This window comes from Bombyx mandarina, chromosome 24, assembly GCF_030267445.1.
Source record: "Bombyx mandarina strain Sakado chromosome 24, ASM3026744v2".
NCBI lineage: Eukaryota > Metazoa > Arthropoda > Insecta > Lepidoptera > Bombycidae > Bombyx > Bombyx mandarina.
Genome location: NC_143230.1, coordinates 742,722 through 756,557, shown reverse-complemented (window position 1 = coordinate 756,557; position 13,836 = coordinate 742,722). Strand labels below are relative to the sequence as shown.

Sequence of the window (13,836 nt, the reverse complement as noted above, 5' to 3'; positions counted from 1 at the left end):
TAGACATACTAGCAGACGACCCATTTGATGCTGAGTAGTTACTTACTGTAGCTACGCCTCGATCCTAAAAGAACTAAATATCTCTCAAAGGTTGTCGTCCACAGTGCAATCCAGGATTCTTTGATATTTTGGACACGTATCGCGACGGCCAGCAGTCTATCGAGAAACTTGTTGTTCAGGGTAGGGTCAATGGTAAGAGATCTCGTGGACGAATCCCCATGCGCTGGACTGATCAGGTGAAAGACCTTACTGAAACCCCACTTAACGAGGGCGTGCGCCGGGCCTCGGTTCGCAAATTAGGGAAAATATCTGTCAAGGCTTTAATAAGCAAAAATTCCACATGACCACGACTGCTCTGCCAAGAGCAACCGACTATGATGATGATGAGTTACTGTCGCTCAAGGACGCCAGCAATGCCAGGAGACCAGCCAAGCTGTGGTCTACCGCTGTGTACTCTCCGCCAACTTCACACAAAGACATGTCATAGCTCTCGGGTAATACCGAGGAGAAAAGTTCATTCCAAACGTGGCACTAAAGGTCTCTGAAAAACGAGCCGTGGGCGAACTCAGTGGGTCCAAATAGTATGGATAAATTCTGGTCTGGTTGCGTGATTTCCTGTGGGGCCTTCTAGATTAGAAGGTGGGAGAATATCTACCATACCCTTCTAGTCCCGATAAAATGTCCGCAATTATAATCGTTAACTAAAATAAAATTATACTTTCGCAAAATTATTTTCGATGTCAGCAGTTTTCAAATTAAGCTTACAACTTAAATAGTTCCCCGTCAAGGATACATACAGCCAGGATCCTCAATTGATCCCAGATAACGCTTATCTAAATCTCTCGCGGACCGAACCACTAATGGTTGTATGTTTTCACCGAGATAACGTTGGACCACGCGAGGGTATGACCGATTTTATCTCTATATCTCTTCTGTAACTAAACAGCAAAACAACACCACACCTTTTATTAATAGTGGGGCGTATTCTGAGTCAACACGGGTAGTTACTACCACCATTCGGGTTATTTACCCGAAAAATAATAATTTGCGTAATTACTGGTGGTACGACGTCTTGTGAGTCCGCGCGGGTATGTATCACCACCCTGCCTATTTCTGCCGTGTAGCAGTAATGCGTTTCGGTTTGAAGGGTGGGGCAGCCGTTGTAATTATACTTGAGACCTTAGAATATCTCAAGGTGGGTGGCGCATTTACGTTGTAGATGTTTATGGGTTCCAGTAACCACTTAACACCAGGCTGTGAGCTCGTCCACCCATTTAAGCAATAAATAAATAAATATATATATTTACGCAGCGAAGAAAGTATGCGTTTCAGGGGGACAGCTGTTATGAAATACAAGAGACTTCCAGGTCATGTCTCAAGATGGATCGTGTAAAATTATGAGGTCTATGTGCTCCGGTAACCACTTGCCAACAGCTGAGTAGTTCGCCCATCGTTCATCCTGGTGATCAATGGCCCCACAAAGCAAGTGCTTTTTCCCTGCTCGTACAATATCTATACTAATATATAAATCTACAGTAGTTTTTAGGGATGTTCCGTTATAACTACTGAACCGTGCATCCGATTGACTTGAAACTTGGTATCTATGTAGAAAATAAATGTACTTAATGGATAGGCTAATATATATGAGTGTTGGACTCCCTTCACCAGTTGCGGGGGCGTTAATGATGAGAATCTTTATGGGGGTGAGAAATAATAATGTTAATTTTAAATGCCCAGCGAAGCGGACGGGTACAGCTAGTCTTTAATATAGATGTCGCTCGTCAGATCTTGTTACATTTGATGGGATCAAATTTGTTACAGTCTTATATTTTAATACTCAAATAAAGTTTTATTTGTTTCGCATTCAAACTATACAAAATGTACTGTTCGTGCATTTCATTACCGAGCTATCAATAAAGACACGTAGGTCTTATTACTCGTTTAGTTGTCAAGGGTATTATCGCTTCACGCTTGACTTGCCGCGTGTTCCGCCACTGTCATTACTTGTATAGACTATAGGCACGTATTTAGACCGAATGTTTTAGTGTGATAATAATAGTCATAACTCGGAAATTAGAAGCTTGACTATCTCAGAATAGATGTAGCTCTGAGATGCACTTTCCCTTCTTTTTTTTATTGCTTAGATGGGTAGACGAACTCATGGCCCACCTGGTGTTAAGTGGTTACTGGAGCCCATGGACATCTACAACGTAAATGCGCCACCCACCTTGAGATATAAGTTCTGAGATCTCAGTATAGTTACAACGGCTGCCCTACCCTTCAAACCGAAACGCATTACCGATTCTCGGCAGAAATAGGCTAGACGGTGGTACCTACCCGTGCGGACTAACAAGAGGTCCTACCACCAGTAAAATATAACACCTAATATTAAATGTTCAATATAACACCTAATATTAAATGCCTATTCCGATACTTAGATCGCAGAGTAATTGTATCGGTATTTGTACCGGTTGAGTCAGTCTTACCTATGAGCGTGAAGATAACGTATGAACAAACATATGTTTGCCTTCCTATACCTGATATTTATACAGAGAGAATGACGTGAATTCACTCGGGACTCTGTTACATTCAATGAAAACACAATATGACTAGATATATTTTATACGCTTTTATTAGCTTCAGACGTATGTATGTTTGTAACGGAATCTTTGAACATGAATTGATTTCCTTCAAAACGTCGGATTAACTCGAAATTTGGTAACCTTATTAAGGACCGATGACAATTCAATATTTTAAAAAAATATTGAAAAAATGAAAAATAAATAATAGTTTAAAAAAACTAACAAAATACGGTTTTATAGAAAATCCAACTAAAATGAAAATAAATTTTAATAAATTTGAATTAAAAATAGTGTAAGAAAATATGATTTTATTGTAAAATAAAAGCTTGGAACAGCAGTTGAAACAGCGCCCCTAGCACCAAACATAGGCTAACGTTCCAACTGCATACAAACTTTTTTTTTATTCAAACAAATTCGCGTTAACTTTTACGCTATCGAGAACGTTAAAAAACTCGCACTGAGCACACTGAATTCTGAAATGGTGAAGCAATGACTTTACATTACATCCCGAAAGTGAGAACGGTTATATAACTTAAACTGACAATATCCTAAAATTGTCCAATCTTAAAAAACCACCATTCACACAATTTCGACGACGTTAGACGAATTAATCTCCCCCCTTCCTCCCCCTTCCCCTTCCCCCCTCCTCCCCTTCCTCCCCCCTCCTCCCCCTTCCTCCCCCCTCCTCCCGAAATACCTGACGGGGGAGGACACGTACGTTTTAAATATAAGCCAATGTTAAATGAAAGGCGTTTATAACAATGACAAACAATTAGCTTCGCATCTGCTTCGTTAAATGTACACTTGGGATGAGTTTGTACACGAGAGAGTCAGGTTTCTTTTTAATACGCTTTTATTAGCTTCGGACGTATGTAACGGAATCTTTGAACATGATTTTGATCCCCTGCAAAACGTCGGATTAACTCGAAATTTGGTATACTTATTAAGGAACGATGACAATTCAAAATTTAAAATGTTTTTTAAGAAAAATTGCGTAATTTGAAATTCAACTAAAAATGTAAAATAAATAACAGTTTCAAAAAACAAAAAAAAAATACGCAAATTCAAAATCATTTATTTCAACTTAGATGTCAGTATATCACACTTGTTGAATGTCAAATATAAATAAAAATGTCAACTCTACCACGCTTTTATAGAAAGAAACACGCTTTTATGAACAGATATGAGTAGAAGGGTTATTTTGATAATATCCTCAAAAGCAGCCCACGCTTTTTTTACAATAAAATCATTTTTTCTTACACTATTTTTAATTTAAATTTATTAATATTTATTTTCTATTTTTTAATTAGATTTTCTATGTAAGCGTATTTTGTTAGTTTTTTTAAACTATTATTTTTTAGCTTAATAACATTAAATCGACCGACAGTTCTTCTGTATTTATTCCTAATGCGCTTCAGCCAAATTAACCGGTAATACAAAATATTATAGATAGGTATAATGCAAGACAATGGTTGTTTTTTCATGGAAAACAGAAAAAATAATTAGAAGAGTAATTAGAAAATGTTATATGCAAATTCTGAGAATAGTCCTATAGTTTGATAATAGTTAGCTTAAAAGCGGTTAATGTTGCCAGTGCTGGTAGGTTTCAGGCTAATATTAAGATGTGACGACCTTAGTGCTAAGTGGCTATTAAGATCCGTATATACAATACTGTAAGCACTGCCGCCCATGTTGATACAAAGTAATGAAATAAAAATAAAAAATAAAAATTAACAAATTTTTGGTTCATTCATTTTCTAAAACGTAACGCAAAATAACTGTTATCGCCTTGTTAGTATGCTAACTTGAAAAGTAATGACCTCATGAGTTTCGTTTGAATTTTTATCAATTGCTTAATTTTGTGGTGACTCGTAATTGTCTGCAAAATTCAATTATTCGAATTACATGGTAATAGTGGATAAACGAAGCTTTAAACATTTGCTTTTAGTAAATGTTTATAAATCTATACATATAAATAAAATTGGAGTGTCTTTTAGTAATATTGAAATAGCCTCTTTTTACTACATGCATACGAATATACAGTCGTGGCCAACTAATTAGGGACAATCTCTAGTTAAGCCAAATTGTGAATATTTTTTTTATTTTCCAACGAGTCAGCAATATTCCATATCTTTTACATGTAAGTGTAATTAGTCATTTATGTGTGCGATTATACAAATAATAACAACTTCTTAAACATTAAACCTCTTTACAGTATAGCTGATACAATACCATAGTGCTATTGGTTCAAAGAATGCTGGCTGGCCATTTAATTAGGGACACTGAGGTATTGCGTTCTAATTTCAAAATTTGAATTTTAATACTTTTTTGTTTCTTTTCTTATTGTTTAGTGGTCGTTTTGGCGGCAATCCAGATTTTTTATTTTAAGTTTTGAGAATTATTTTGAAGATAAATGGGCAAAAATAAAAGTTGCGATCCAACACTACGAAAAATTATCATGAAGTTTCTCGAGCGTGGTTGGTCATACCGAAGGATAGCACAACATTTAAATTGTTCAAAAACTATGGTATGCAATGCAGTGCAACATTTCAAGCGCTATAACACAGCTTTAAATGTGTCCAGAACAAAAAGATCGAGAAAAACGACTCCGCAAGAAGATAGAATGATAACCAGGCTAGCTAAGAAAGATCCGTTTCTAGGCTCTTTTTTAATTAGACACGAAGTGTTTGGGGCCAACGAAAGAGCCGGTGTATCTGCGAGGACCGTTCGACGACGTTTGGTAGAAGCAGGGTTGTTCGGAAGAGTGGCTCGCAAAGTACCGTTGTTGAAGAAAGAACATATAAATGCTCGTTTGGCATTTGCACGTAAATATGGACATTGGACCTACGCCCAATGGCAACATGTACTTTTCTCTGACGAGACTAAGGTTAATTTGATTTCTTCAGATGGAAGGCAATATGTACGGCGTCCTGTAAAAGCGAAAATGAATCCAAGTTTCACAAAAAAACAGGTGAAACATGGCGGTGGAAACATTAAAATATGGGGTTCATTTTCTGGACGTGGAGTGGGACCTGTGAGGAAAGTTCAGAGTAACTTAGACCAACATCAATACAAGGCAATATTGGATGAAACTATGCTTCCCTATGCTGAGGAGCATCTCCCTATTATATGAACGTTTCAGCAGGATAACGACCCGAAACATACCGCCCATTCAGTCAAGTCGTTTCTTACCAGTCAGTTTGTATCGGTGCTAGATTGGCCAGCAAATAGCCCGGACCTCAACCCAACTGAGCACCTTTGGCATGAAATGAAGAAAAAAGTTGCCACTTATCGTAATACAAATTTGGATGAACTTCATGAAGCTTTTTGTGAGGCATGGGCAAACATTCCTGTCGAAACATGTCAGAAACTGATAATGTCTATGCCACATCGGTGTCAAGCGGTAATTACTAACAAAGGTTTTGCTACTGGGTACTGATTTTACACGTAATAAAATGGAGCTGTTAAAGATATCATAACACTGAAGATTATAAGTTTTGTGTACCTGTATTTTTCATTATACTTTACTGTCCTTAATTAAATGTCCACTACATAATTGTACCTTAATATTTAATACATGTTTAATCTTTGATATTAAATACTTTTTCTATTTATTAAATCTTTTATTTACAGCCATTTATAGCATAATAATCGGACCACATTATGCAAATAATAGGTGCTGAGAAATCAATAGGGTTTTATATTTAAATGTACATAACCGGTTATAGCCCTTCACTATCTTAAATGTCCCTAATTAGTTGACCACGACTGTATATATATATATACGGTACATACACCAAAATAACATTTTTTTAAATTTTTCTGTCTGTTTGTTCCGGCTAATCTCTGGAACGGCTGGACTGATTTTGTCGGGACTTTCACTGATAGGTAGCTGATGATAGGAGTAACTTAGGCTACTTTTTTTAAACTAGCTTCGCCCCGCGGCTTCCCCCGCGGTACGACAATAACCGCGGGTGAAACATCGCGGGACTCAGCTATCAATAATAAAATTTAATGTTTCCGAAGCGAAGCGAGGGCGGGTCGCTAGTAGTAAATATGTTGTGTTGTCTGTATGTGTAGTAGTAGTTACATTATACGGTGCGTTCTAGAATGTCTTCTTATATTTCAGGGCGCTGAAGAATAGATTACTACAAATTTTGGTTTAGAAGGTTTTGTTTTGCGGTCACCAAATCATTTGACTGAAATGAAAACATTCTAATTTCCGAGCTTCATATATTTTCTATGCCCCTGCCTGTGTGTGCCTGAACTTAGCTTTATCTTTTAATTAAACAGCATTTAGTTTGACTAGTGGACTAGTAGTCTAATTTTGACTATAATTAATTGCAATTATAAGTCTGAACATTATTATGATTCTATTGTTAAAGACTTATTATACTTCGATAATCACATATTTTTCCAAGACTACACTATAGATAAATAATATTTAAGATAAACAATATTAACCTATTCTGAATTTGAACACAGACTTAAGCAATAACAAAAGTTTGACAGTAAATAAGGAGTATATTCTATATGTGTGTGTAATGTTTTTTTATTGATTTAATGTATTATTAATGCACAATTTCAAAAAAAATAGCATTCTGCACTTCTCTGTATTCTCTATAAGTGTGGGAAATTTCATACTCCTCTGTCCGCACAATTTTCGTAAAAAGGGGTACAAAGTTTTTTCTTCACGTATTAATATATAGATATTATTATGAGAGTTGTTGAGATAAAAAAAATATATGCGTTGTCTCGTTTCTGCATAAACGCATCCGCCCCGTGCTGTCGACGTTGGCGTTTATTTGTTCTTTCAATTTGTCGGTATCACTGTGCCGAGTAATATCATACGTAGCTACTCGGTGTTCCCAATGAATATTGTTTTTCAATGCAATCATATGATGATTCTCACTTATTACCTAGAGCGTAAGTTTCTTGATACTAAAACCGCTTTTATGGTGGAAACTATTATATTATGGATGTTAAAAGGCAACTAATTGCACCACGCGCTCTTAGTTTAATATTTACTAAAATTTTAGTGTCTGCAACTGAGCTTTGACACCCATATGAATAATAAAAAAATGACATACCAAACAGTGTATTAAGTAGACCGTTTAGTTAAGTTCTGAAATATGGATCAATGGTTGCAAAAACCCAACCACCCTATTATCTATTGATCAATTTGAAACTAATTATCCAGTGCACTTCATAGATGCTAATTTTTTTCTTTTCTTTTTCCAGAGGCACTACAGGAAAAATGGCATCAAAGAAGACGAGACAAGCTGGTACTGGGACCCGCCGGCGGAAACGTCAAAATCAAATCCAAATCTCGAAAACCAATATAAGCATCAAATACAGACTCTTCAAGATGAAATATCCTCCTTGAAAGAAAGAGCCACCGTGGACTTGAAGCCGGACTATGAAGAAGAATTAAATAGGCTCAGAGAAGAAAACAAAAACTTGACGGTCAATCTAGAAGATCTGGATAACCAACACCAGATGGCAATGGAAAGGTTACTAACATTAAAGAAAGAACTACAAAAAAATTTTGAAGTTCTTAAACAGGAGCATGAAGAACTAAAAACAAGTAATGATGATTACGCTGCGGAGGTAAAGACACTGTTAGAAAAAATAGGCGAAAGAGACAAAGAAATCGAAAACCTCAAAGTTAAAAGTGCTGATTCTGAAACATTGTCGCATAAGTATCAGAATTTGGAAAGAATACACAGTCTGCTAAGAGAAAATGCTGAAAATTTTCAAGAAGAGAACCAGGAACTTCATGAGGAGGTATTTAAACTGCAAGAACAAGTGACTAAATTAGAGCACGAAATAGAGCTAGCGATAAAGAAAACAGAAAAATCGAATACAGTGCCGAAAGAAAAGTACGACGAAGTTATAAAGGAATTGAACGAATTGAAGAACAGAAAGAACTTAGACTTACAATTGGATGAGATCAATATTGACGATAACGCCAAAAGCGTTATTGAAAATTTGAAACGAGAAATCGGTGAACTCAAACATCAATTGAACCAAAGGTCCTCTGGAAACCATGAAACGGAGGAACATAAAACAATAAAAGCCGAGAAGTTCATGCAGCTGTACAATAAATATGTAAATTTCGAACTACCGATAGATTACGTGGGTGAAATACCGTCACCTGGTGACAGTATAGTGCTTTATAAACTTGAAAGTGTTTTAAAAACAGTGAATTCATTTAAAAGAGACATTGATACACTAGAACAAAAATTGTCTGAAAAGAACCTAAATATAAACCATTTGAAAACTCAGATTGATGACTTAACAGCAGAGAACGACTTTCTAACAACAGATATTCAACATTACGAAAGTGAATTAAACGAAATGAAAAAGAATAATGATTTTCTCATATCAGAAATAGCAGTCTTAAAAAACACATCCAAATTAGAACCCATAATAGAGACACATGAAGATAATCTGGCTAAATTAGAAACTGAACTAGCAGATTCAAATAAGCTTAACAAATCGTTTGAATGTGAAATTAAAAGGATTGAAAAAGAACTGGCGGAAGTTCAAGCAGAGAAATTCGTACTACAAGAAACTTTAAATGATCTAAAAGGTAAATATACGGCTATGTTAAATGAGGTGGAAACGCTTCAAAATAAGACTAGGGATGTCGAAGAGCTGGAGAACAGTGCGTGTGTTCAACAAACAGAACAACTTAAAGCAGCTTCTGATGAAATTGATAATCTCAAGAAACTTTTGAACGCAGCAAACGCTAAGAGTGAGCAACTGTCTATAGATGTTCATATAATAGAAAATGACAAGGTTCTACTAATGAAGGAAATAGATGAATTAAAAAAAGATTTAAGAAGAAACATTTCAGAAAATACACAATCTGAAACGAATGAGACATTGTTAAAGAAGGCACTTTCAGACAACGAATCAAAATTAGAAGAATTGTCAAGAAATTTCGCAAAAGTAGAACAAAGTCAATTGCAAGGGGTAGAACTAGTTGGCTTTTTAAAAGAACAGTTACAATTGAAAGATAATCACGTACCCAGAACAGAGTTTGATAAACTAAATGAAGAAAGTAACACTTTGACCGGCCATCTTGAACAAGCTATCAAAGAAAAAACATCTTTAAGTAAAACAATTGAAACTCTCAAACAAGAAATAGAATTGTTAAAACAAAATGAAAGCGAGCTTCTGACTAAAAATGATAATAAAAAAGATCAAGACTTGAATACATTAAAACTGACAATCGAAGATCTTAAGGCTAAGCTTATCCAACAAGAGCTTATGGATATTGAAGTTGAAAGCTTGAAAGATGAAAACAAAAAACTCAATGAAAGACGAATCCAACTAGAGACAGAACTGTCAAATACCGATTCCAAAATTGTGCATTTAGAAGAAGAATTCGAAAAATTAGTAACAGATTTAAACGACAAAGATACAATGATTGATACACTAAATAATACTGTTGCGCAAAACGCCATTTCACTGGCAAACTTGAGTCAAAATGTCACCGATTTAGAAAACACGTTATCTAAAAAAAATGAAGAAATACAAAGCCTCAAAAACTCATTAGAAGACGCAACCGTAAAACGTAACAGATTTGACGAAAATGTCAAAGAATTACACGCGGAAATAAGTAAGTTAAATTTAGAAAAGGAAGAAATATCTAAACAGATTATGATCTTACATGATGAAGTAAATGTGAAAAATGCCCAAATATCCACATTGACTAACCATTTAGGGGAACTTGAAAATTCTGGTCGCGATTACAAAATTTCCATTGAAAACAAAGACAAAGAAATAAAAGAACTGAATCAATCAATAGTCGAACTTACGGACAAAATTAAAACCGCGGACAATAGCACACATCATAATGATGAATACGCTACATTACTTTCAGAGAAGACAGCTCTAGAGAAACAGGTCATTGAACTGAAAAATAATGTGAGCGCGAAAGAAACTGAACTAATTGATTTGAAAGTTGAATACGACCAAATTGAAAAGTCAGCAAATGACTATAAGATTACTGTAGATAAGATAAATTCTGAAAAAGGAGAGTTAATTAATTTAGTCAATTTGAAACACAACGAAAGTATACAATACCATAATGAAATTCAAAGGCTTAATCAAGTTCTAATGGAGCAAACCAACGAATACAGAAGATTACTTGAAGAGAAAGATCATTTGATACAAAATGTTTCACAAAATTGTGCGAAATGTGAAAATTTGAAAATAATTTTGAAAGAAAAAGATGATGCAATTGTAAAGCTGAATCAAGCTACGAGCGAATCCGTGAAAATGAGAGCGGAACTGGGCAATGCCGGTGAAACTGTCAATAACTTGACTGAGAAATGTGATAATTTGAATAAGAATCTTACAATACAACTTGAAGTCGTCAAGAAATTGACAGCAGAAAATTTACAGGTAATTAATTATATATCTAGTAGATTTATTCTAAGATTTTATTGTTGTTTTTTATATTATTATTTTCTTATAACAATAAATAACGTTCACAATGGGTACGCCCATTGTACGCTCATTGCGATAATCGTAAGACCTACTTGTGATTTATGAAAATCATCGAGCAGTTAGTAGTTCGTCTATTCGAATAAAGCAATCGTTTATGTACAGAGTTCAAGTTGATATTAATGCTAATTTTCTCTCTCTTTCAAAAATGTTCACCGTATAAGATTATGGAGTGGAATTTACCGGTCATCGTTCTCGTCGAACCCGTCCCTTGCGACGAAGGGCTCGGCGAGTAAATTAACCCACAGACACAGATCACTGAGTTTCTCAGTGGGTCGCGTTTCCGATTCGGTGGTAGATTCTGCGAAGCACGGCTCTTGCTAGGGTTCGTGTTAGCAACATCGTCAGGCTTGAGCCCCGTGAGCTCACCTACTAGCCCGGTGACGCTGATATGATCTATCTAGACTATCAGCTTAGGTAGTAAAAAAAAAAGAGTGGCATTTAACTGTACCAGAACAAAAATGTGTTTGTATTTTATTCTTTGACTGCGAATATCTTTAAAACAATAAAAAATTGTGTAAAACAACTTATATTTAAAACTGGTGCAATCTGTTTAAAATAGGCGAAGAAAAACAGCTGAGTACCATTTTATTTTATGTGAGTCGACTATTATCAAAGCCGGCAATCTGACTTTTGGAAAATTATTGGTAAATCAGAAAAACTAATTATTGACTTTATATTCCATTGGCAGTCACAAAACTCTTCGGAACGACATCTTAGATAAATAACAGGTTAACTATTAACCTTAATTTAATGCAGGTTTTGAACCGTATTCTTTGAAGGAGACGATTATATTCAAATCAATCTGAATTGACATATCAATAAATTTTTTTTGTCCAAATGCACAGATTGCCGCCTTTGATAATAGACGACTCATGTAAACTTCGTTTGCTCTAAAACAATTACTCTTTCCTATTATTATATCCCTAATTCTACTTTCTTCGTAAGCTAATCACTAAAACTTTGCTTAGATATGTGGACGAGCTCACAGCCCACCTGGTGTTAAGTGGTTACTGGAGCCCATAGACATTTACAACGTAAATGTGCCACACACCTTGAGGTATAAGTTCTAAGCTCTCAGTATAGTTACAAAGGCTGCCCCGCCCTTCAAACCGAAAAGCATTACTGCTTCACGGCAGAGATATGTCCTCAATCGCTTGCATATTAAAATTCAAAATGCTTCATTTCTTCAAAATTAGTTGTCGGAGAAAGAGCAGAACCTTGCCCGCGAGCTGGACAGGCTCAGGTTGCACCTAGTGGAAACCGAAGAGAGCTACACGCAGGAGCTGATGGTGTCTGAACAGAAGTTGACCGAATGTCAGACAAGGCTGCACCAAGTCGAAGAACGAGCTAAACAGACAAGCACTGTCTACACGAGTAATAGGTTTGTATGTATATAAAATTAAATATAACGAGATCTTTTTAATTACCTGACCCCTTAGTAGATCGGTGGAATGTGTAAGGTAAAGCAACGTAAACACCTTGACATCCAGACGTACTGGACTTTTGCAGATTGTGACATGCTGATGCAGGCCGAGGCCCGTGAGATGGTAACCTGCGCAAGTTGCATCCTATTGCATATTATTTATCGTCATTTACAGCATCCGAGCCAACCAAGAAGTGGAAACTCTTCGTAATCAAATAAAGCTTCTAGAGAAGCAAAGGGAAGAAGTGCAAGGGAGATTGAGTGAAGCAGAAGACGCTAGGAGTCGTAGCGAAGCGGCGCTAACTAATCTGCAAGTCGTTTTAGAACAATTCCAACTAGGTAAGTTTCAGAAGCCATTAACGTCCTTGTCGTGATCTACGGAACCGAGACGTAGATGCTTATGGTACGGCTGGTCCGAAAGTTTAAAAGTCGCTTAGTAAGCTATAACCGATAATCGTTGGGATAACGAAGAGTCCTGGAGTGGAGACCGTGGATTGGTTAACGTAGTTTACAATTCCCCGTAACGAGGTTTCTCTTTCTCTCTCATATATTGAATGCTATACGTTCAGGAGTTGATTTGAAATCGACCTTTTTTAATTGACTCTAGCATTGTATATCTTTGGAGAGCGTCCTGTAGTCTGACACAATGTAAATGCCATCATTCAAGTTGAGATATTAGGTGGAAACCATATCATCTTAATGTAACGCGAGAAATGATCACGAGAATATTTGGCTTTTTGAGATTAGCGTTGCCTTAAAATTATGGATTTTATTTTTTTAGCTGTTTTTAATTTCATTCCCACTAAATATTGATTTGCAGATAAAGAACGAGACGTTCACGCGGCAACAGAGAAAATAAGAAACAAAATGGAAGAATTGAAACATAGAAATAACGACCTCCAAGACGAGATAGCAAGGCTCAATGCTAAGGTACAAGAGGCACTGGCCGGGCTACAAGCGGCCAGTAGACTTGGAGATCAAGTCGAAACCAAAACCGCGCAAATAAATGACTTGAAGGAACAAGGTTGGTTTGGTTTTGTTTTAGTTCTACTCTATCTTTTAAATTAATAATAAAATCAATAGATATATTTTTTAGCTTTAAATTTTATTGTCTGTTCATCTAGTTAGTTATCGATTGCCGATATATACCTTTATCGTTACCCATGAATATCAGCATTGCCAGGGTCACAGCTAATCCGTAGCCTGCCTTAACTAAAAGCTTCGCTTTGAAATCCTCGTAACTTGTATTTCAATGGTAAAACAAGCTAAATAAGTGTCATATGTGCAACATTACAGTCTTAACAGTAG

The 13,836-nt window shown here is 36.0% G+C and overlaps 1 protein-coding gene across 3 annotated transcripts in view; it reads left to right on the top strand.

Moving 5' to 3' along the window:
- LOC114249825 (uncharacterized) overlaps window positions 1-13,836 on the top strand; it is a 70,989-nt gene that overhangs the window by 51,675 nt on the left and 5,478 nt on the right. For all 3 annotated transcript variants that reach the window (XM_089738162.1, XM_089738163.1, XM_089738164.1), the window contains 4 exons: window positions 7,824-11,000; window positions 12,302-12,486; window positions 12,704-12,867; window positions 13,349-13,552. In XM_089738162.1, the coding sequence (XP_089594288.1) occupies window positions 7,824-11,000; window positions 12,302-12,486; window positions 12,704-12,867; window positions 13,349-13,552 (3,730 nt within the window). The remainder of the gene's footprint in view (window positions 1-7,823; window positions 11,001-12,301; window positions 12,487-12,703; window positions 12,868-13,348; window positions 13,553-13,836) is intronic.